General features: G+C 37.7%; 1 protein-coding gene across 5 annotated transcripts in view; it reads right to left on the reverse strand.

Annotated features, from left to right (window-relative positions):
• Positions 1–25,234, reverse strand: part of TRPM3 (transient receptor potential cation channel subfamily M member 3) — a 310,579-nt gene that overhangs the window by 122,660 nt on the left and 162,685 nt on the right. For all 5 annotated transcript variants that reach the window (XM_074933038.1, XM_074933036.1, XM_074933034.1 and 2 more), the window contains exons 4-6: positions 24,331–24,544; positions 21,090–21,214; positions 10,915–11,086 (exon numbers count right to left, since the gene is read on the reverse strand). In XM_074933038.1, coding sequence (XP_074789139.1) covers positions 10,915–11,086; positions 21,090–21,214; positions 24,331–24,544 — 511 coding nt within the window. The remainder of the gene's footprint in view (positions 1–10,914; positions 11,087–21,089; positions 21,215–24,330; positions 24,545–25,234) is intronic.

The raw sequence follows: 25,234 nt of genomic DNA on the forward strand, positions 1-25,234 counted from the left end.
AGGGTTTTTTTCCCAGGTTATTGTTTTCAGTCTTCAGGCCCTTTTGGAAACACCTCCTGATGTGTATGAAACTATTTTGGCTAAGATATCAATATCAATAGCAAATAGATAAGACCATCTGCATATACAATAGATCTGCTTTCTCCAAATCTGCAAATCACAGCTGTGGTATGCTTACCACCAGAAAAATTACATTATTAACTACTAAGTGAACATGACTGGAAAAAAGAGAATGTGGCTTGCCTTCACAGGATGATGGAGAGGGATGCTGGATCTCATTACCCAAAGAGACAGGAAGATCCCCCAGATTCCACAACCAGCTCAAACTTAATTTCATATAGTTGCACTTGCAGTCAGCTCTCTCTTTTCCTCACCCCTTATTACCAGTATCTTCCCTAGAGCAGAAGCAGTTACTACCTATTCCAGATACGGCAAAGATGAGACAGATACTTCCTTTAGTCCTTGAAAGCACTGTTCAGTAGTAAAAGCAGTGAAATTTACAGATTAAAAAAAAAAAAAAAAAGAAGACCCCAAACTCATTTTTATATTTTCATAAATTAAGTGGAACTTCCACTGTTTGGAGGCTTATTACATGCCCTATGTCTAGAGAAATCAAAGTGACCTGGTAAGCCAATACAATAAATTCTAAGAATATTTGCTTTCTTTCTCAGATTCACAGAACTAAAGGATTATGTGTGACAGAATAACACTGAACCACTACCAATAAATGAACGCTCACAACCATTGGACTTATTTTGCTTTCCAATTTATTTTTTGACTTTTCTTCTGCTATAGGCTCATTGAATTCCATTTGCTATAATTTCCATTTTTTTCCCCCACAGTCCTCAACCTGTTTAAAATTGCTATTATAAATTTTATTTTGTTCAGCTTTATTGTTTCCTTCACAGTTTGCATTCATTCTCCTTGTTTCCCTTGTTATGGTCACTTCTATTCTGCATTCTCATCTTTCTAATTTCTTTTTTGGTATCCTAATCACACTTTCACCTCCTCTGTCTTCTTGGGTCTAATCCATAATCCTCTTTTATCTCCTCTATTTTTAATTCTCCTCTTTACTAAGAGTATGATTGCATTTAATTTGTCCCAGCGTGTTCTCCTTTCTCTTCTGCCTCATCTCAGTACTTTCATTTTTATTTGTTCGGTGTTCCTTCTTCATTCGTCTAAATAATGATGTATCTGCCATCCTACAAGATGTGGCAGTGACAGACAGAACTGTTGGACCTGACGCTTGGACCATACCTTCATTTAATATTGGACTGATCCTAAAAACTTCTCCAAAGGTCACCAAGGTTGGTAACAAGAAAACATGATGAAAAATTTGTGATATCTTCTTTTGATTTTCATACCTGTCTTTGCAAAAGGACAAAGTTTAGAGAGTCCTCAGAACAGGCAAGGCATGGAAAGAGTTTATGTAAGATTAAATGCTGGGATCTGTGAGCATCACAAGCCAGTAACAACCTACTTGCTTACTTTCTATTGGATGGCAATACAAAAAAGCCGGCACTTAAAGTTCAAAGACATGCATACAAGAACCTTCATGGATTTCAGTTATAACTTACCCTATCTATCCTAGTAATCAATTGTTTATTAGGCCAGTACTACAGGACCTAACTGGTTTCGCTCTTCTTGGAGCTCATCAGCTGTAGGTAACGGCCTAAGAGACTCAGGAACAACTACAATTGCAGTAATTTTCACATTCTGTCTGACCTTCCTTGTTATTTTCCCTGGTTCTTTTTTGGATGTGAGCACTACCACAGCACTTAAAAAACTTATCACAGTAACATAACCAATTTTTTCACTGCCTCAAATTACATATTGAGGAGCTTCTCCCTGTTATAATTTGCACATTTGTCAACATATTGGAGACTATATAATTTCAGAAAATATCCCTCCCTTCTCACGTATTCTAAACACCTACAACAGGTGAGATACAGAACAGCAGAATTTTTTTAAAAAAGGGTACAGCCTGAAGTAATCAGTTTCTTAGTTCTATGACTTTGTTCTGATTTTCATAGTGAATTCAATACATCTGAAATGTCTGACCATTATAGATCTGAAATGACCCGTGTTCTTTTGCTTGTATATCAACCATATGAAAACACTTATGTTTTCAACAAACTCATCAACTGAAAGTCAAGTCCATGAGAGGAATTTATGGATCCACTCACACTCAATCAATTGCTTATTTATCTGTGCTTCAAGAACAATTTTTAAACTGCATGTGCTTTTCAGCCCTGTCTGAGATTATATTTTTGTCTTCAGTGCCTAATCCACCAATATCATGACGCTTTTGATGAAAAAAGATCAAGTTTCCAATCTCTAACAAACTCTGAAATGACTCAAGCTTCAAACAGTTCTGAGTTTTACTCAGATTTCACAGAAGTCAAACTTGCAGCAGGCTTCCTCTCCTCGAGAGAAGTCAGTACCCACATCTTCCCAGCTATGTAGTTATGAAAATGCATCTAGGGCTGCACAGAATATGAAGGAAAAAATCTGAAACAAATGAGTATTCCAATGTATTTGATGATGGTGCAATGGTCAGAGAAGATGCCAGTGATGACAGTTGAACGTCCCTTTGCCTTCCCAGCCCCCTTCATATATTCTCAGGCATAGGATGACAAAGGGAAGTCCACGGGTCACATGAACAGATACTGTCGACATATTACCCTCTCCAAATTGCTTTCTCTACCCAATTAGAACACCCATCAATTCCTTACTCAAAGGTAACTTTTTCTCATAGGCCTACCAAAACTGAACTACATTCACCAACTTTATAAAGAAGAAAGATTAAATCCAAGGACACAAGTACCAATGCTTGTGGTCTGTCTGTTTACAAACAGCATACTGTAGAGGTAGAGCAAGCCTTCAGCACAAAACAGCATGTATAAAATAAGAACAATTGAAGATTGATATTGAATAGTAATATTTCACATGAAACCCTATGTGGTCTAGGAGACAATTCTTCCAGGAGTGTAATAATCAAAAGAAGAATAAGAACAACACAAGGTGAACCTACACAACCTAAGGATTTGATCTGGTAATCTTTCTAAGAAATACCAACATTCTTCAGCATGTGGAAATGATTGAGCACTGCAGGGTGATTCTTGGGCAAAATACACAAGTTTGTTTGGGGCTTTTTCCCGGTTTTGAGGGAAATAAAAACTGAAATACTGAAATCTCTGGAGTTTCTATGAAAGAGGGTAAGGCACACCAGCCCTTAATAAAACCGTGGTACAGAATATGTATTTTTTTGTACTGTTTTCACATGCTGCAGAGAAGATGAAGCACAATGGAGATAACATTTAGGGTGTTAGTGTTGCATCAGGAGAGTGGGAGATGAAAAGCAGTGTTGAGGCTCACTATATATGACTGTTGTGGCAACTCTAACATAAACAGACATTTAGCTTTACATAAATGTACAGCTTGTTCTTAAAAGCCTTGTGACACAGTCAGCCTGTTTCAGAAGGGTGGCCAACTGCATGTAGATGAATCCCTTCTGATCTATAGCCCACATCTGCCTTTGAAGAACAAATAATTTTGTTCATCTTCTGGATCTGTAAGCTTCAAAAAGGCTAAAAGAATGTGTTTGTTAAAGAAGTTTATAAAAGATACAAAATAAACCAAACTACTCAAAACATTCTGATTTTTTTTAAGGAATCTACTTGCAATTAAGCATGCTTTGTCTTTATGCTTCTGGCTTAACATTCTGGTTTCAAATATGTCTTTAGTTACATATCCTCATTTTTACCTTATTTTTGGGTCTTCTGGAAATAGATTTGTCAAAAATCTCAAAAAGGGATTTGTTTTTTCTGCATAACTGTTCCTGAAGAAGAAGATCATAGCTAATTTTATGAAGAATAAAGAGTTTTCATAGTGAAAAATATCTTCCCCTCTCATCAGCAAAGGCTGGACTCCTGCTGTCTAGGTGACATTATATATCCTTGTTATCTTCATACCTCATGACAGTGAAGTCCTTTTGCCTCATCACTACTCTTTCCTTCTCTGAGGTTATGTCTCATACTACAAAATGGCAGAAATCTAATTAGTCCAAGCTGGCAAGCAAATGAGCCTCTTTTAAATCATTGCAGCAGACATTAGATCTTTTTACATTTTAATCCATTATGGTAGCTGTTAAACCCAATTTGAATACCATTGCCTCACTAGTTGGACTTCACCTATTTCCAAAGCATATTTTAAGGATGTGAAATCCCTGTCAGATTTTTTTTTATGGAGAACTGAAAATTCTGTCAGTATCCTGACCAAGATATAAATCTTTTGGTAGGTGAAACTTTCAATATAAGAAAGATGTCTGGATTTAAAAGAAAAATGTCATTAGCACATGATGAATATGTTTTCAAGGCCGTTTGTCCGATCTGCAAATATCACACAAAAGTTTATTCTGCTATTCTAACAACTGCTACTGAAAGCATACTACTCCTTTCTAACACATGCCAAACACAAATTTTATTACTGATACATATGTGCTGATACATGCAAGACAAAGAAAATGTTTGTATGTTTCCCAAAACAGTTATGCATACTCAAGAACATGCTGTAAGTGCATGCTATGCTGTTATGCTATGCTATGATGTGCTATGCTATGCTGTGTGTCACATCATGTCCAGATTCTGATTCTGCTGACAGATAATTATGCATGTTCTTCTAAAGTAAAACTTACAATATTCCTTATTAATTCACAACCTCTTTCATTCAAATTTAAAACTTTATATAGTCTATACGTTATCAGCTTATGTATAATTTGTGTCCTTGTCTTTCTCCACTGCTCTAGTAAGATCATTCACATGAAGGAAATTAGGCATTTGTGATGAAAATGCTCAGCAATAATGCTGTAAACTCTTTAAGGATCTGAAAAGATATCAGTTACTAGTAACAATTTAGTTAATAGCAACAACTGTGCCACATGAACTGAAGGCTTTACTGCAAACAGGAGGAATGAACTGCGTATTATAAAAATGCAAACATGAGTGCAGAGTCAAAAGGGGGAAAATTTAGGCAGGATTTTTGAATATTCTGTAAGTATTGGTAAAGGGTCTTTTTGTGTCATATGAAGTAATTCTAGACCACGTTTGTTAATGAGGAAGCATTGTTCTGGCTAATCATAAAATGGGTAAAAGCCATGGCATGTCAACCTATTGGAGTGACTTTCCCTGAAAGTGATTAACAGTCCTCAGATCAGACCTGTTAGCTGAGTTGCTACACCCATCTGTGGAGCGGCAGGAATGAATATTTTATGACTTGTAACTTCCAGTGCACATTTTGTACACAGATTTCTGGAACGGAAAAGTTTCCAGTTGGAGGCAACGCTGGTATACCTATTCTGTTACTCAGCAACGTTCTGCAGAAGTAGTAATGATGTACATCTTACAAATGGCCAGGCCATTCTAGCACACTTCACAGAAATGCTTTGTTATTGTCTAGGAATGTCATAATTGGAGAATTTGCAATAGGTCATCTCTAGTAATTAGATGCTTAATTTCTTTCCTTTCTGTTTACAGATTACATCATCTGGTCAGACATTAAGTTCTCTTTCTGTACAGCCACTAGTATTTTCCCAGGATGGCAATAAAAGGACTAGCTGCACCTTCACATCTTGTGGGATCATAAGATATTAACTGTTTGCTAATCCAATATCAATACTAGTTTTTGGTGAAAATTGTTCTACCTCTTTTATTTTAAACAGTTTCTTTTGAAACATTTATTTGCACCACTGTGACATTGGAAAGAAGGTATAAGGATATAGTATTTGGGAAAAAGCATTTGAAAAGGGGATGAAAAATCTACAGTGTGCAGAAGATTTTCCAGGCATCAGGGGGAAGAGGAAATGTATTGTGTATAGGATTCTAGCAAAGAAATTCTCAGTGTTTTAGAGGACGCATTGATCCCTATTCCTTCTGAATAAGAAAGTGTTGAAATATAAGACTTTAGAATTACTTTAATCAAGGAATACTGTAGATGACAGGAGCTTGAGGGATTCACACGAATTTTAGAAAAAGACTAATTAAATGCTATGTCTGCATTATTATGGCAGAATATCTCTTGAGGATGAATGCCCAATGACTTTTAGTTATAAAGATAGTCAATTAGAACACATTTTTTTTAAATTGAAAGTTATTTGAACAAAGGCAATAAGGACTTTTATGGGAAAATGAAGTCCAAACTTGAAAAATCCTACATAAACTGCAATTTCTCTATGTTCATTCCTGGAAAAGGATTCTGACAAGGTAAATTTCTTGACTGTTCAGAGTGAAACTTGCAGCTTTTTTTCTGATCAGTAATTATATCCTTATGTCATGTATGTGGGGTTACAGTGGATGTCAATTTGAATGTGATCCAACACCATGCTCTCAGTGTACATAAGGCAAATCATGCACTTGTGCTATGTTAGAGAAGTGTGTGTCAACTGTGACTTTTTTCCCACTTCCACTCTGTTTATCACTAGTGGGTCTGGATCTGAAGTACTGGATTCAGCTTTGGGCTGTCCACTTCAAGAAGGATGAGAAGAAACCAGTGAGTATCCAGAGAAAAGCTGCTAAGGTATATAGTGGCCTAGACCATACCTCTGAAGAAGAGAGTTTGAGACAGCAGGGCTTGTTTAACCTTTTGAAAAGAAGCCTAAGATCTAATCTAATACCTGCCTACAACTATCTGCAGGGTTGTTAAAAAGGTGTTAGAGCCATACTCTTCTTGCTAAGGGCAAGTCCTGTGAAGGGAAAATGGCCACAAATAGTGACTTGGGGTCTTCAGATCAGGCAATGATAGTGGGTTGAGGAAAGTTTCCAAACATTTTGCTGGAGCCCATACAGATGGTTGAATATCTATTATTGAGGTTTTCAGACTTGGCTAAACAAAGCTACAGACAAACTTATCTAACGTTGACAATAGCCTACTTTGAGAGAGCACTCAGACTGGGGACCTTCAGAAGTCTGTTCCAGCGCATCGTAGAAACCTATCATTCTAGAAATAGCTGTGAATCCTCTTGTGTTCAAGGCAGTGAGAGAGAGTTTAGTATTACAAACATTTCTAGAAGCAGTTTCAGGTTGACATAGCACTGAGGGATATGGTGTAGTTGAGAACAGTCAGTGTTAGGTTAATGGTTGGGCTAGATGACCTTTAAGGTCTTTTCTAACCTTGATGATTCTGTGATTCTGATTCAGCAGTGAATCAGAAATCAGTAAACTGGCATCAGTGAATTATGTCTGACATGCTGTAGATCCCTACATGCAAAGAAACAGTATAAGCACAGCATCATAGCTGGAAATACAGCTGCAGTCCATTTTACTGTATCTCTGAAAAACCACACCTTTTGAGCTGGAATATTTTATTGCATTTAAAATCTCTGCGCATTTGTCATGACAACATTCTGCTCATCAATGCAATATTTTTGAAACAGGATGAACTAAAACAGTTTCAACTCCACATTTCAGTGTAAAAATTTTTATATGAGCTGTAGAAACAAAACATTAAGGCAGAGATGGTCACAAAGATATTTTTCCTTCCTTCCAGAGCATATCTTAAGGTGATCTCCCTGCCTTTAAATGCCTGCAAAGAGTTCAGGACTCGAATCTTTGTGTGAATTGGAAACCAGAAACATTTCCGATCAGATCACCTTAAGTATTTCCTTTTGATCTTGAAACAGTTTTAGAAAAGTTCATCTTACTTTCCACATTTTGTCCTACAAAGTCATGCATTTTGAAACTTCATGTGTTTGAGACAACTTGTGGCTCGCTGCAAGATATTGTTGCTCGGCTGTGTTAAAATAGTCTTCACTTGTGAAAATAAGACCTGCTCTGAGCACTGAAGCATCAAATTGACCTCTAGTTAAATCCACAGGGGAGTGACTCTGTCCTGAACCTGCAGACTCAGACTGATCCACAAATGCAACTGTACTCTCTGCTTGCCTGGAAATAATTTTTTAATTCATGAATATTTGCTGTGGACAAAACAAGAGCTATGGAAGTGGTAAAAGCTAAGAAAGCAGAGTGGAAACAGAGTATTCAATGAAATCTTTTTTCTAGTGTTCATAGGGGGCAAGCTTTTAATTATTTAATAGTATACTCATTCAGGAAATTAGATTACTGAATCACTGAGAGTGATGTCATATTAGGAACAAACCCAGCTGAATCTTTCAGAATTATCTGGCATACTTAATGACCTGATCTAATCTTAAATTTTATAAAAAAGACTGCCACTGTCCTAATCTGTCTGAAGGGAATACCATTTTCTGTGTCTTGAACGGGTGAACACAGCTTGAAACTTCCCTTTGTGTATAGTGTATAATAGCAAGCATCCAGGAGAGCTATCACTGCACTGGAGAAAGATACAGCTGAAGAAAAGCAAAGTAAACAAGAAGAAGTGACAAGCCTAGCATGTGAAAGTCAGGCAGGCTTCAAAATAAGAATAAATCTTTTTTCAACACTATTGTCCAGGGACGGGCTGTGAAATAAGCTACCAACTGTTTATCAGTTCCTAAATATCTTCTGTTTTCTAGCCTTCTGCTCTTTTGTTTGGGGATTAACTAAAAGTTGTACCCTTTTCTGACTCTCCAGCAAACAGCAGCATAATGCTGACAGTGTTTTTCCCCACTGCACATGCTTACTACTGGAAAATGTTAAGTAAAGACACATATGCATGCCTGCACACACTCCCAGTTGGAAGAAGATCACTTTGCAGCAGCACCCCTGTATGCACAGGGCCAAGGATCTCCATTTCTCTGCTAGGAATGAAGGTAAGGAAAGGCACCAGAAAGTGGCCATCTGTTTGGCTGACCCAACAGGGCAGGTGGTCCTTCTCTCATCCATATGGTCACCTTTTATTAACACGAGGCTGGTCAGGACGCAGTCACCTTGTTTTAAAACAAAGGAAAACATACAAATCTTACCAGCAACTTTCCTTATTAGCAGTTCTCTATTTTTCAGAGGTTGTGACACCCTAATGTTTTTGTGTTCATAAGAGAGACTTGGAAGGTGGAGGTTAAATGATAGAGAGAGTCTATTACAGAGAAAAGGGAAGAGAAAAGGCAGATACATACTCCTGCGGGGCAAGGGGGTGTTGCTGCAGGAAGAAACCAGAGAAGATAAATCCCTCATATTTTGTACGTGTTTGAAGAGGTCAGACTTGAACCACCAAAGTCTGGAGGTTCATCCATCAAACACTTTTCAACAGATAAACCTCTCGTCCAAACCTGAATTAAATTAAAACTCTCTAAGGAGATTTGGTTTTTAACCTAAAGATGTCCCAACACAATGTTATGCTGTAAACTGCAAAAGCTCACCTTTTTCTTATAAATGCCCTCAAAACAATTATTTACAGCATAGTTTTCTACAGTTTGATTACATCATATATGTCATTTTCAAATGTGAATTTTTGTTGCTGGTCAACCTAGGACTAGATCATACTATCTCCATCTCCTAAGGAAATGTATAGGTATGCACACATTACTCAGTATGCACACACAGTTTTGCATACCTACCCACCATTCCCTGAGAAAAAGCAATATATACTCTGATACCATAAAAACAACAAGCCTGTAGTGTGTGTAGTTCATGGAGTGGTGTTGAAAGGTGTAAGTAGCACAACATTTTAATTTAAGCACGGACTATACTTGTCATGCAGAAAGCTTTGTCAAGCACGATCAACTTGCTAGTTTACATTCACCCCACTGGGTCTGCCTTGTAATTCATTATCATTTGATGTCTGAGAGTCTAAATGTGTTTCCTAGTCTCATTCCAGTTTCAAGTGCTTATATCACAAAACTGTCACTGTTCCTGGCCTCAGAATTGCATGTTTACAGAAAGACATCTGCAGAAAGGTTGTGCAGATGATCACTTTCGAGAAACGAGTTCTATTTTCGTTCTTAAAGGCAGCTTATACAGGTACAACACAGGTCTGTTTCTGCAGTTAAAAAAATTCCTGCCTGTTAAGGTCCAAAGGAATATTTCTTCCCTATACACAGCTTAGGTTCAGTTTCTAGAGCTGATATTTTTTTTCTTTTGAAAAAAGCACTAAGCACTAAGTTTCTAGAAACTAAATGATTGTAAACAGAAGTGAAAAAAACCCCAAAATATTTAGAAAAAAATTAACTCCCCATCTAAATCAAGCATCTGTACACTAGAGAAATAACAATACTAATATTGAGGTTTTTTTTTTTAAAAATCCACAAGCAGAAGTGCTTACTTAGGTGACTACTTTTCATTTTATGTAGTAAAGTGGTACATATAAGAGAAAAAAAAATTAACTTTGAGCTTCACGATCATGATGTGCAATGTATCATCATGACTGCAAAAGATGAAGTGAAAGGACCAACCTCTGGCTGTGGCTAATGACAGCTGCCTAGGAAAAACTAATAAACATAGTGGAAACATACAGTAACACTTCCATGGGATACTCTCTCTGCCTCTAAATGTCAATGGCTCTGAGACTGCTTGAGTTGTCCAACCATGCAGGATTTTATATACCTCTATACATCTCAGTCCTCTCTCCTCCAACCTGTAGTCTTTATCAAGAAAAGCTCTCTTACTTTTTGTCTCCATTTACTCTACTAATTCCACTGTATTCTTCACAAATGAGGAACAGAACTGTATACAGTTTAAGGACATGGTGCTACCAAAGATCTAAGTTGAACCAGAACAGCCTTGACAAATACTGTTTGAAATATTGTCTGAAACAAATTCAGCTATTTGTGTTGCACCCTTACTCACAGTACACTAAAATCATATTTTCTCATCTTTGTTCACCATTATTTGCTTTTATTAGCTCATGCTTACAATTTTAGACAGAACTACTCCCCAAAATATACAGATCTTATTGCCTATTTAAACTCAAAGTGTCTTTGATATAATTGCAATTATAAACCAATACAAGTAACATTTTACTTACTTGTATTTATCTTCTGAAGAGAAATGTGCTTTTCCAGTTGTCTACGAAGTTTCACCTCTGCTCCGTATTTACCAGTAGTGCCATTGTCAGCCAAAATAAAATGAGAATGCATACTGTTGAGCACTGTCAACTTACTCATGGGATTGGACATTGTCTGGTAAGGTCGGACCACCTGCATTTTAGACACAGAGGAAAGAAAAAGTACTAAACAGAAAAGATCTTCTGAACTAAATACATTGCAAGACACCAGCTGACAAGATGATACAAAAGAAAAATCAAAATATTTTTAAGTATTGCGCTCGAGTACTTCTGTCTTCAATGTGTAAAGTAGAAAGTAACCTTAGCACTTAAAACAGCGTGGCCACCTCTTGTGAACACTGATGTTTTAGACAGAGACACTGCTTAAACGGTTTGCCATGGTAATCTGTTTCAATAGCACCGATGGCCACTGTTTCAGTGTTAAGTCCAGACAAGTGGTCTGTCCTCCAAAGGTCTGTGTGACCACATGCACACACTATACACCCTGTCTACTGCTGTTTTTCAACAGGGTTGCTGTAAACCTTCACCTCATCTGATCAAAATCTTGGATTCTTCCTTCATGGACCCCAACCGGCACCATGCCCCCTTGTTCTAGCTCATTCAGAGCCATCAGCACAGGAGGCCCTCTGCAGACACACCAATAGAGGTGAGCTCCACTCTTGGAAAGGTGTACACATGATATTACACCACATTTTCAATTTCCTTGAAAAAAACTATTGGCCCGTTCTTAGCATAGTACAAGGGCAGTTGTTTGTGTTCTCAACAGCTTTAGAAAGTTTCCATTCAATTGAGAGTTTGTTACACTTCCCTTGATTTGTTTTCATCAGGAGAAACTCTTCTGCAGACAGAGTATATTATTGCAGCATTATCCCACTCATAGCCCCCAGTCAGACCAAATAATAGCACTAGGCTACATTTGGCTGTCAGCTACTTTTGGTGAATCCCCAGAGACATAAGCAAGACTGCACTGATGTGGCAAAAGAATCGGTGTTGTGTCAAGGGATCCTGACCGGTCATTCAAAGACATTTGCTAGAAACATTGTTCCATGCATTGTCTGCATACATCTTGTCTTTCTAGAAAGACAAGCCTGGTAATTTGTAAAATGAAGTCCTAGCTGAAGAAATATTGAAGTGACTTGTTACAAAACTCAGCTGGGCTATACTTCATCTGTAAGGAATTTTCTTTACAGCTCTGGCATTTTTCATTTTGCAAATCTAACAAAATTCTGTGCTTCTTAATACACAAAAGTATACACTCAAGTCTTGACAAAAATGCTTGCACACAGAAATATATTAGTTTCTTCCTATGCTTCTCTCCTTTTTTATTATTCTAAAGAGCTCTCTAACTGAGACATAATTCTTTATAAATAATATACGATCGTAGTTATTTCGCTAGAGATCTCTCTATTATTTTCACTTGCAAATGCTTGCAGCACTTTGGTCAACACTTGCATGTCAAGATGAAACCCACAGACTTGTTTTGCTTTTATAGACTGTCACACAGAAGATACTCTGTAAGCTGTTCATCTTGTAAAAGGGAGGAAATAGGTGTAAGAAGACTAAGAGGGTAGTTGGCCAGCAGCAAGGTAGTGCACTCCACTATGAGAACAGGTGATACTTTTGACTCAGTTATCTTTTATACTGGTTCTTTTGGTGCCCCATTTATTCTACAGGTGCATATAGCTTAACAAATATCAATACGCTGCTGGAATATGTTAATTAACTAGCTTCTGTAGACACTGAATCCATGTGTCCCATGCCACAGTCAGAAAGAAAAAGAAGGTTCTTTCTCACATACCTAAGAATCAAATAAAATAAAAGTTACAGATTTTTAAAACTGATCCCTGTCCCACCTCTCAATATACAAAGGGCACAGGCCAGCAAGATCTGATATGAAAAATGACTTGAATTGCCTGTTCATTGCATGATTGCAAGCCTCTGTGCACGCAATTCTACCGACAGCGTATAGTTTGTCCCCAGGAGACATAGCTCAAAACTTTCTAATGGTGACAGCTTGATCTGCACTTCTAATGCAGCACCAAAGGCTCCACACATCGATTCAGCAATGCTGCTGCAGGGCAGATTATAAGGCTATACTTTGGTTCCGTGTCTAGTGTTTAGCTACAAGGTCAATCTTAATTGTTAACAAATTTTATAGTTGTAAGAATGAGAATACAACAATTTTCAGCTGAAGTGTTCACAGCAAGCACAGTTCAACTATTTCAGCCTATTAAGGCTGAAATACCTCTTTTTTTAGTAATAAATTTTACAAACCACACTGTCAGACCCTTTTCCTGATTAAAGGATAAGCCAAATCTTCAGGAAGGCAAGAAAATCCTAGGCTTTGAGGTTATTTCCTTGAGGTAAATTGCTTTTCCACAACACTCAGCAGATTTTCAATTTCTCACTCTTGCAGTTTCCATTTCTTTGTTCTTTTCAATCCCTTACATTTTACAGGCAAGTTAAAAGGTTGGAAAAACTTTGACTTTAATGTCTTCTCATCCTCTTTGTGCATGGAGAGGAGAGAATAATGTCCCCTGGCATCTTCCTCTGCAGAGCTGAAGGGAAGCATTTATACTCAAGACAACCTCTCTAAATATAGGTTAATGAATGTGACTGCAGCCATGCTGTGAAGCAGTACTTGGGCTGCATGGGCTGAGGGCAGTCTCTCAGTATATGAGGAGTTCAGTTAACCCCAGCAGTTGCCTTTGCACCCTGAGGTGGCAGCAAACTTGAATTAAAAGCACTGTTATACCCTGTTTACATGTCCCTGTGGGACACTCAACATAGGGACAGCACCTGAAAAATCTCTCAGTGTAATTCAGCATGGACAATAAGCATGCGTGTGTCATGTGATCCAACGCATGCATCTAAGCAGTCTAAGGGAAGGCAAAGAACTTACAACAAACTTAGTGTATTCAGAGTAGTGGTGGAAAAAGAAAGAGATGCGTGCTTTGCTTCTTAAAAAGTAGCAGCTGTTGTTCAAATTAAGCTTTCTCTGCAGCCTCACTGTTCTGGGGTATGCCAGGCAATAGAGTAGTTCCTGGTTTTATTTAGAGGAGCCTGGAAGCATCATGGTCCAAACTCTCTGTACATGCTACAGATATGCCAGTCCTCAGCTTCACCCCAGGTATGCTTCTCACCTTGTAGTTTGCAATGAAGGAACTGAATCTCTTTCCCTTACACCTGTCCTTAGAGTAATTATTTCCCAACCTGGCCTGCAATGGGAGCTCTGATACTTTGACACTGGGTAAAAGCTACAGTGAAACAAGCTTGTGAACTATTTATGGTTGTTTGTGATCTCTTTCTTCTCCAGCAATTTATTCTCAAAGAAGAACATCTTTCTGGAAGGATAACTGCAAAGTACCTACCAAAACCAAGTCAAAATTGGAAACAACCAACCCAATAACAACAAAGTAATATACACTTACTATTAAGTTGTCTGAGATTTGTAATTTTATCGTTATTTTGAAACCTGCAGAAAATAATTAAAGCAAAACATAATCTTTCTGACACTGTAAAAATAAAGAATTATGAGAGACAGAAGGAAGCAGTCTCATGATATAAGCTAATACTCTTATTCAGATTACTATGAAGGAAATAAAAGAAAATGTGTAGCATATCTTGACAGTCTGATGTATGTTTTGTCTGGTACACATATACAGAGCAGGTAATATGAATGCTTTTCTTCCTGACAAGACTCACTGGAATATGCTTTAAAGACTGCATTTAAAGGGGTGAGTTCTGGCTACATATCTATCAAGCTTGACAGCTATATGATTTTTTTTCATATACATGAATGGTAAGGAGACACTAATTCTAAGATGATGTTAATTCTTGAATGCCCATTTTTTACGGTTTGGATAACCTTTGGTAATCCCAGTGAGGTAGGTGGTATTCTGAAAATGAAGGGAATTGGTACTGGCTGAGTGAAGTCCTTTATAATGAAGCATTTACTGAAGGGACCAGGGAGAAAGGAGTCGGTAGGACCTGGTGCGCTGATGAAAATAAGCCTTTCTTAGTTAGTTTAGCTGTAATATATAGTAAGCAATTCCAGTTTTTTAAGCTTTAAGCTCTCCTCATTGGTTATATTTTCTACACTTTCTGCTTGCTCTTATTTGCTTGACTTGTCTTATAATTAGACATTGTCCTCACCTGTGCCCAGTGCTGCAAAACTGAATGATTCCCAAGGCTGTATATCAGCCCTGTTACTAAATTCCAGCATAATACTCATCCTTCTGAAACACGATTGAGTTGTGATGTAGTCGAGTTGTTAACTATTAATAACTACCTGGTGATCCACTACAACATGAAAGGTCCTCACCTCTCCTGAAGAAGTTATCTAGCCTGTTACTGTCCAGGGATTTTGAGAAGTTCATGCCAGCACCTGCTCCATGACAGGCTGAATTCTAACTTCTCTGTTGTGACCCTGCCCTTCAAAGTGCATAAAATCTTCCAGCTTTTTAAATTCCTCCTCATTCCACCATCCAAATCGATACTGAAAAAAGCTGAAGATATAACTGAACTAGTAGAAAAAGACTGGAGATTTCTGCTGTACCGATTGAGCACCTGAGAGAAAACTCTGCTGATGACATATTCTCACCTCCTGTTATAAAATTTAGCAACTGCACTAACATATAAATTGGTTACTCTGAAACTGCAGTCTTTAATAAAGCAGGAACATTATCTAGAAACAGACTGAGAAAGCCAGGCTTTATTTTTTAACAAAAGAAATAAAGTATGTTTAGTCACAGAATCACAGAAACATTCAGGTTTGAAAAGACCCTTGGGATCATCAAGTCCAACCATCAGCCCGACTCTACAAAGTTCTCCCCTACACCATATCCCCCAACATCTCATCTAAATAACCCTTAAACACATCCAGGGATGGTGACACCACCACCTCCCTGGGCAGCCTATTCCACTGTCTGACCACTCTTTCTGTGAAAATTTTTTTCCTAAGTCCAGTCTGAACCTCCCCTGTTGCAGTTTAAAGCCATTCCCTCTTGTTCTGTCACTAATCACCTGTGAGAAGAGACCAGCACCAGCCTCTCTACAATGTCCTTTCAGGGAGTTGTAGAGAGTGATGAGGTGTCCTCTCAGCATTCTCTTCCTCAAAACAAATAGTCCCAGCTCCCTCAGTCTCTCCTCATAGGATTTATTCTCCAGGCCCTTCACCAGCTTTGTTTTCCTCCTCTGCACTCGCTCCAGCACCTCGAGATCTCTCTCGTATTGAGGTGCCCAAAACTGGACACAACACTCCAGGTGTGGCCTCACCAGTGCAGAGCACAGGGGGACTGTCACCTCCCTACCTCTGCTGGTCACACTATTTCTGACACAAGCCAGGATGCCGTTGGCTTTCTTGGCCACGCAGGCACACTGCTGGCTCATGTTCAGCTGCTTGTCAATGAGAACCCCCAGATCCTTCTCTCCCAGACAGCTCCAGCCACACCTCCCCAAACCTGTAGCCATGCAGGGGGCTGTTGTGGCCCAAGTGCAGGACCTGGCACTTGGCCTTGTTGAAGCTCATCCCGTTAACGTTGGCCCATGGATCCAATCTATCCAAGTCTCTCTGTAGAGCCTCCCTATCCTCATGCAGATCCACACTCCCACTTGGTGTCATCTGTGAATTTACTGATGATACACTCTGTGTCCTTATCAAGATCCTCAGTAAAGATGTTAAACAGAAATGGTCCCAACAGCGAGCCCTGAGGAACACCACTTGTGAGTGGCCACCCGCTGGATTTAACTCCACTGACCACCAGTCTCTGGGACCATCCATCCAGCCAGTGCTTGACCCAGCAGACCGTGTGCTCATCCAGGCCATGGGCAGCCAGTTTTTCTATGAGGATTCTATGGGGAACTGTGTCAAATCAACTAGTTCATTCAACTTATATTTAGTCTAATATAAATTTAGCTTCTATATAAAAAGGGACTATTTTTATTATTTCAGCTGTATAGGAGAGTAGGTTGCAAGCACCAGTATATTAATTGCTTGAGTTTTATTGATTATTTTTTTCCTGAATAGTCTGAGCAGTACAAAAGAACAGGCATCTGTTATTAGGGAAGTCTACAAAGAACATCTACAACTGGCAGTGATCATACTTCCAACATCTGAGTTCTAAGAAATAAAAAATATAATTTATTCTGGAACAGAGAGTATATGAAAGGTGTTGAGATAGATATATATAATGTATATAATATACAGCATATATAAGACACACAGAAAATAGATATTATAGTATATATGTTATATATAATATATATTTGTATAATAAATATGTAACTCTAATTTCAATATAAATTTGCTGTGAGAAAGTAGTTTTCTTTCTGATAACACTTTTATATCTTTATGCACAATTCTACAAAGTGGGCTTATATTTGGGGTTGTGCATTCTGCAGCATTAAATGATAAAAGCTGACCACGATTGCTTCCTTTTTCACCAGCTAAAGCCTTTGTTAAAAATAATACACATTTCATTTTCTCTAGAATTTCTGCTGAGCTTCAGATTTGACATATTCTAGTTGCTGAGTGTAAGTAACCAAAAGATCAGTGAAGTAATACAGGGAGAGAAATACACTATATAATCTACACCTATAACAGTACTCTTAGGGAGACAAATAAAACCCAAGAAATTTGGAGACAAGTTAGCAATTTCCTCTTATGTCAGCCTGCTGGATCCAAGTATGGAAGGACATTTATAGCAGGCATGGAAGAGTGGGTGTCCTGGATTTTGTAGGCATTCTGCATAGCAGCACAGAAGCTCAATTTTAGTTTCAACTAGTTCAGTAAGAAAAACTTTCCTTTTTTTCCTCAAAATTTTAATTACTAATAGTATGCATTCTATTTAGGTTAGTAGGTTATATATTACAGCATCTTGAATCATGAGTGACATAAAACAGTGTGCTGGAAATGTCATTTTCACTGAATCACACAATAAAGACCTATGTTGATTTAAGTCTCAAATACTAGCTTCTTTGGACTAAAAATGAAACTTATTTGAATGATTTAATTTAGCAAAAGGGAAGTACTAAAATCAGTGTTCTCTCTGTAATTCAGGCACTGTTTCTACTGAGGTGACTAGGAATTAAACCCAAATGAGGACTGAACAGACTCTGGAAGGAAAGATGTGTATGCCACAAAGACTCATAAAGCACACTTTTAAAAGGAAGCATGGCTCTGTATGTAGAGAGAAACTTGTTCATAATCCAAGTTTTTGACAAGACTGAGCAAGCTACATTACATTCTCAGTTCTTCTATCAGGAAATTGAAAATAAGGCAACTACGTTTCCCTTGTTTCTAAATTAGAATAGTTTAGAAGTGTGTTAAGAGGGGCACTGTCTTCTGCTATGTTGCTCTTACGATACTGGAGTAAGACAAGTCTCTTTAGGGATCTTTAACCATCACAATATAACAAATAGCAAACAACAGTAATATTATGCTTAACTTGGCCAGTTCTCTCTATGGCTCTCAGCGAAGCCATTGGGATTCCCAAGAGCTGTCTGATTTGGTTGTACTGGTAAATGTAATAATACTCCTCATCTATGACTACCAAGATTCATGCAGACCAGGCAACAGCTAGAGCATTAGCAGGGGTGCAGTTCTGGTGAGCATACCTGACTTGCCACAAGGCACAGGAGACAGTGTGCACTGGGACATGTGCAATGGCAGTAACTCTCTCACCCCCTCCTCCCACTCACCAAATCCCACGGCTAAGAAAATTTTCTCTACCTATCTGATGCTGGAAGGGTATGTTTTGACAACTCCAGTTCTGATCATAATTTAACTAGACATAGTGCATGTAGGCATAAAGCCACATTGATGCCGGAGTTTGACAGACCTTTTACTATTGGTTGACTTTCCCCACCCCCCTCATAATCCTTTGTGGTCTTTGTTCTTTACTTAATGATGATTCATTTTACATGCTTATGGTACTATTTACATTTCCCCTTCTTGGTTCATTTCACAGCATTCACCACTAACGAGCCAGTCAATATAGTACACTTTGATTTTCACAAAGCTTTCAGAAAGGTTCCTCACCAAATGCTTCTAAAGAAACTGCACAAACTGGATAACAGGGAAAGTCCTTTGAGGGATTAGTAAGGAAAAGCTGAGGGGAAGGGCAGGAAAACAGTAAGAAGGGAAAGTTAATTTTTGTGAAGACTGAGTGTTACTAGGAAGATTCAATGACATAAGTGGCTTACCTCCAGCTGGGTCATGCTCTGTTCAATACAGTTGTAAGGGATTTGGGGTTAATAAGAGTGTGAAAAACTTACAGGTATTTCAGTGGATTTTGAGGAGTTAAAAAAAGTCTTCATAAAGCAGCCTGATTAGGCAATAAAATGGAAGATGAAATTCAATATTGGTAAGCATAAAGCAATATCATTACATGTGCATTAGAGATGGATAAAACCACAAGTGCTTCAGCATTGCATCATGCCATTTTATGAAAATATTAGGGGCCAGGAGGTTTGGAAGAAAAGTTTTGTCTATCACAGATACATTTCAGAACTATTTTTATACTTAGCAATGATCCTGTAATTGTAATCCTACTCATATAATTGTGGCTGCATTAATGGAAGACTTTACATAAATTTGTTTACTGTTTTTTAAACTTTTGTCACTTTCTGTTTGATGATCGGACTAAGTATTAACCTTTTTTGATTTACCAGAAAGCTTTTTTTTTTTTTAAAAAAAAAAAAAGATAACATACAACTTCTTTGTTTCCTGTCAAATTGGAAGGATATTTAGAGGAAAATGTGTCTTAGAGAAATCAGAAATCAGGGGGGCTATTCCAGTTGGCTAGAACAAATGGGAATCAACTGCTTCAGCTCTTTCTGTACAAGAAGACTCCAGAGCCCCTTTCACAGGTGGTGACTAGCTGATTACAGAGGTCGGTAGCTTTCCAACATGTGGAAGTAATCAATGGAGGAATAATGTCCCAAAATTCATTATTAATTTGATGTCCTTTCTTGCCTTCTTTCTTCTTACTATGCTTCCAGAACTTCATGCATAGTCAGTTTGAAATTGTTGTGTACATTACACTTCTTTAACAAGATGCACCTTATCTTTGTGATTATTTCTTCTAGCCATCTTTCATGCTGCATCTCAGAAGAGTTCATTGGTGACTCAGAATTAATGCTTCAGAGTTCCTTCCTGCTTGTTGGAATATCTTGGTGACCCTATCACACAAGCACTGATGGTATTAAGAGTACAAAAACCCATGGTAATACAATTCTGCCTAATGGCTATACTTTAATAGTGAATTGTAATGAATTCCAGTTGTATCGATTTCTTCGTACTCACTGCAATTCCTTCTGACCTAACCAATAATTGAACCTTCTTCCCTTCCTCAATTTGCTAATGGATGAACATACAGAGAAGAATGGTTTAATGTAGAGAAGAGAAACATTCATTATGGAGAATGAAGACTCTATCTCTTCTCCACTCAAAGTTAGCCACTGGTTCTCAGGCAGATTGCTTCGGAATGAACTAGAGGTGAGTTTAAAAAAAGGGCTCAGAAAAGCTTCAGGTAACATATAATCAGTGTAAGTAAACTATCCATGTATTTAAAATCAGAGGGGTAATATTTCTGAGTGGCAGTATAGGTTTAAAAGAGAATGATATGGAAGAGTACAAGAAACACCTACCCTGCCCTTCAGAAGGTGACTGAAGTAACGATCTTTGAGGTCTAATTTCACGTCCAAAACATTTATAATACTGTTCACAACTGCAGTAATAAAAATGTATAGGACTGAGTATATTAAAAGGAGGGGCAGTCTGCAAATCTGAATTTAACCAAGGTATCATAGTATTGCTTCAAAATAAATCAGACTTCAAACTTTGCAATCAGTGTTTCCTTAGGCACTTTTCAGGGTTCATGGTGTTCTAGGGATAAAACTTTAGTATAGTATTTAAATAAATTTCTTCATAATTTATTTTTAACAAATGTACAGTGCAGGAATTTTTATTGTTGCCATGTCAAGGCTGGCATCAACCATAACGGAAAACCTTTGTTTGTGTTGATGTTTTGCTGCAGACATTAATTCTGTAAGGAACTGCTAAGTGAGGTATGGAGAGTAAAGGAAAAATAACCGAAGATTTATATATATTGGAGGTAATCTATGGGGCTTACATCTTTGCCGATCAGATCCTCTTGATTTTCCACAATCCCCCAGGGAGCTATACCAATGGTGCAGATCTTCCCTCGAGATTTTGAGGCATGATCTTTCAGTGCATCTCCAACATGCCGAATGACTCCTGAGAGAGAAACAGCATAAAACAGAAATTAAAAATTACAAATTACCCTTTTTGGTCATTATGGTATGGATTTAGTACAGAATTATTTTTTAGGGAACATCTATGCATATCTTTACAATTAAGTAAATCTATGAATATATCCCTATTGATTATTATTACAGTAATACTGTAAGTCTGTTTTATCTAATCTAAAAATTATTACATGAAATAGCAATAAAAAAAATACACAGATCTAGAAATAAGAATGGAAATGTTGGCGTCTGACTGTAACCTGTTCATCTGCACTTGTGTTCACAAACATATATACATGCAAGAATTCCCAAACATATAAAGAAGCACAGGAATTACCACACCCTACCCCCATAAAAGTGTAGCTCACATACAAATGCTCCTTTCTGTCTGAAAAAAGGACAGAAATGTGAAAACATCATTACACTACTCTGTGGTGAGGTATTCTACCATTCCTTCCAAACTCAGTCACCTGAGATATCTTCCAGCAGACTATTAGAAAACTCCCTGGGGATCAGTGAGAAAACAGAAATTAGTACATAGAGAATGAGTGCTCCCCAGCTCTCTTCCAAGTGCTCTCTGATAACAGTCCTTGTATTCTTTAGGCCACCTGTGTCAGTGTTTCAGTGGTATATCTGTGCAGAGGACAAGTGCCATTACTCCTTCCTTTTCATAAAATATTTTTTTAACCTCTTTATCAATAACTAATTTTGTGATGTGACCGCACTGAAGCAGTCCTGCAGATTTGCTGCAGGTGTTATGCGTTGCTCAGTTTCTGAGTTTGCTTCTTGTTCAAATTCCACAATTTCAAGATGACTGGATTGGAAGTACAACAGTCACACAATAGATGTGATTTTAGCTGTAGTTTTTCTGCACTGTAAATGAACTAAGTAAGAAAAAAGCTCACAACCTAAGAAATCCTCTATGTCCTGGAGTCTAATTTCCTTCATGTGGTGGAAGAGGGAAAAACTGTACCTGCAATCAGGTATGATCCAGCATCTCAAAGGATTCAAAGTAGAACATCTGTCCAGACTGCAAAAACTTCTGCTATTTAGAATAATCAACTCTCAGCATGATATGAATATTCAGAACAGCTTGTTTAACTTATTTAAAAATCATGGTTATAGCCATGTATGCACCATCCTTGTCATATCACTGATTCTCAGTTCAATAGCACTATTTCAGGATTCTTCAATTATAATTTTCCTTAAGAGAAACCTGATTTAAAAAGTCATCATCAACAAAACAGGCTGTACTCAGAAATTCTCAATTTGTACAATTTCACATAGAGATAAAAAACTGAATCTTCACCTACACAGTGTGAAAACCTAGCCCTGGAATAATCAAGTACTTTTCTCCAGAAATCAAAAACAGCAATGAGAAGTAACTTATAATGCAGAACTGCTTCTAGAATTATATGTTTTTAAAAGAACACAGAGCAACTTGAACTTCATTGTTTTGTCTAGGTAACTTTTGATTACAGGAAAAAGAATCTGTTCCAGTAGTAATTATGTTGATTTTCCTGGTTAATTTTTATTATTTTGTCATTTGCAACTAATGATTTAAAAATGGTATGAAGCAGTTGAGCAGTTGTGCATTTACCAAATGCAAATGTTACAGTCAGTCCTTGTTTACAGAATTTCTGTAGTTCGATTTCTGCAATTGCCGTGGTAATCCACTGCAATGACTGTACAGTATCTACAGTTTTCTAATGTGCTTTTAACTTAAAATTAGTATCTGTCTTTCCCATTGTCACTACAAGAGTATCTGGCAACTAACATAATTATTATCACCACAGTACACAGGTCAACATTTAACCTGATCTTCTTCCTTGTTCTGGAGATGTGGGGGATATTACATATATGTGTGTCTATTTACCTGTTTAACACTGCAGAAGCTATGCTGCTTCTTTTCTATTTGTATTGCTGCTGTGATAAAACTGAATATTGTTTTAAATCTGATATGCTCTGGAAACTAAAAGGCCCAAGACAGCTATTAATCATTCTTATTCAAATATGTAGGAGTTGATGCCCCCTCCCTGGAAGAGTTCAAGAAGTTGGATGGGCTTTGAGCAACCTGATCTAGTGGAAAGTGTCCCTGCCCATGGCAGGGGGATTGGAACTAGATGATCTTTATGGTTCCTTCCAACTCAAACCTTTCTGTGATTCTGTGATCCACAATGCACTATAATTAATGCATGATAGAGGAATTACAAAGTTTTCCATAGACAGAAAGACGATACATTTTGTGGGATTACTAAAGTAATAAATTATAGCTTTGTTACTGCAGTAAATGAGAATGACAAAGGAACTACATGTCCTAGCTCAAAATGTTTTGCATTTATCTCTAGCAGAATGCTTTTACTTTCCCGTGACTTTCCTCCCTTCTACCTGTTTCAGGAAGGGTAATTGGGAAGCCACTGTCCAACCTTTTTTGTCTGGAGAACTATGTTTTGTAGTTTATTCCCAAAACTTAGAGGCTGTCTTCCAGCAGAGCTGGGCCAGCTGCTATCTTGGGTCATTAGGACACCCATATGTGGTATGTTACAGATGTTCTTAACTTTGAATAGAAATGCAAGATTATTGCTCTTGTTGCAGGGGTAATAGACAAAAATTAGGTCAAACCGTCTACAAGAAAGGAAAAAGTGATATTTATTCACAATAAAGCCTTCCACCACAGCCACAAAGCAGAACCATTTTTCCTTTCATACTTCAGTCATTTTATAAGATAAAATAAAGGTCTTTTCTGGATGAAAATATTTTCCATTTTATGTAATAAGAATTTGACTTTCGCTGTTTCTGGTTAGTAGTCCCTCCCTGTAGTTTACTGTTGATCTTACAAAATCTTCACTGGCAATATACTAATATAATTGCCACAGAAGAGGCTTTATTTTCAGCTCTCCAGTGTGTTTTTTATGCTTTAGCAAATTTTTTATTCCCTGGTAGCTGCCAGGCTGGTATAAAGTTAGCATTTTCTTATTTGCACACAGTAAAGCCACACTAATAAAATAAAACATGGAATGGCTTCTTAATCTCATCAGTTGTGATTTTTTTCAGTGATGAAACCTTCTAGATGCCACTGTGCTTTCATTTCAGTGTTGCTGTTACCTGTGTTTACTCCTCCAGTGAATATCCATGCTCCAGTTGTCATAGCAGCCTTAATGAGGCCTTTTCCAAAGACTTGCTTGAGTTTTGGCTGAAGTTCAAAATTCTGAAGGCCCCCATGCACAGAGATGAGAAGTTTAGGGAGCTCAAGCTGCCACTCTTTGGTCATCAGATGCAGAAGAAGGTCAGGCTTTGTGTCAAAAGTCACACGTACATACTGCAGAAATAGGGGCAGCAGTAGAGAAAAAAAGATTGGTTATACTCACTGGTTCCTAATACGTATGATCTATGCCCAATAGATCACTGAAAAAAGGCAACGCTTATGACAAAAGAACTAATTAATTGCTCACTTGATGATTTTTCATAAGTCAGAAAACTAGGAATAATGGAACACTTGCAGTTCACAGGCTGGACAAATTTCCTTTATTTAGGGAATTAAATAATTAACTATTTCAGTATGTTTAGCAGTTCTTGAAAGATAAATGTCTTCAACTTATGGACGCAAAAGTTAGAGTAAAAATTTAAGTAGTCTGCCAAAGAAGACCTAGGTAGTCAGACTCACAACTGTGTGTTCACTTGTATCTTATTTTCAAATTAACAAATTCAAACTCCCAAAGGGTAGCTACTAACAGACAACCTAAGTTGTTCAAGCACACATAAGTTTAAACTGAGCAAGACTACTAACCAGGTACTTTTCAGATGAATAAATGCTAACTTATGACTTACAGACTGATTTAGATAGATTCATGAATTTGCTTAAAAAGGCACAGGACTGTAAAAGTGGTTTGAAAGACATTTACACATTTCCAGTTCTTGACTCTTCCGTGCTACATCTGCATCATTTTGCCCCAAAGGAGATCATGCCCATCTGTGTGTGCTCAAAGATAACAGCTGTCTTCAAATTATC

This window comes from Athene noctua, chromosome Z (genome assembly GCF_965140245.1).
Source record: "Athene noctua chromosome Z, bAthNoc1.hap1.1, whole genome shotgun sequence".
NCBI lineage: Eukaryota > Metazoa > Chordata > Aves > Strigiformes > Strigidae > Athene > Athene noctua.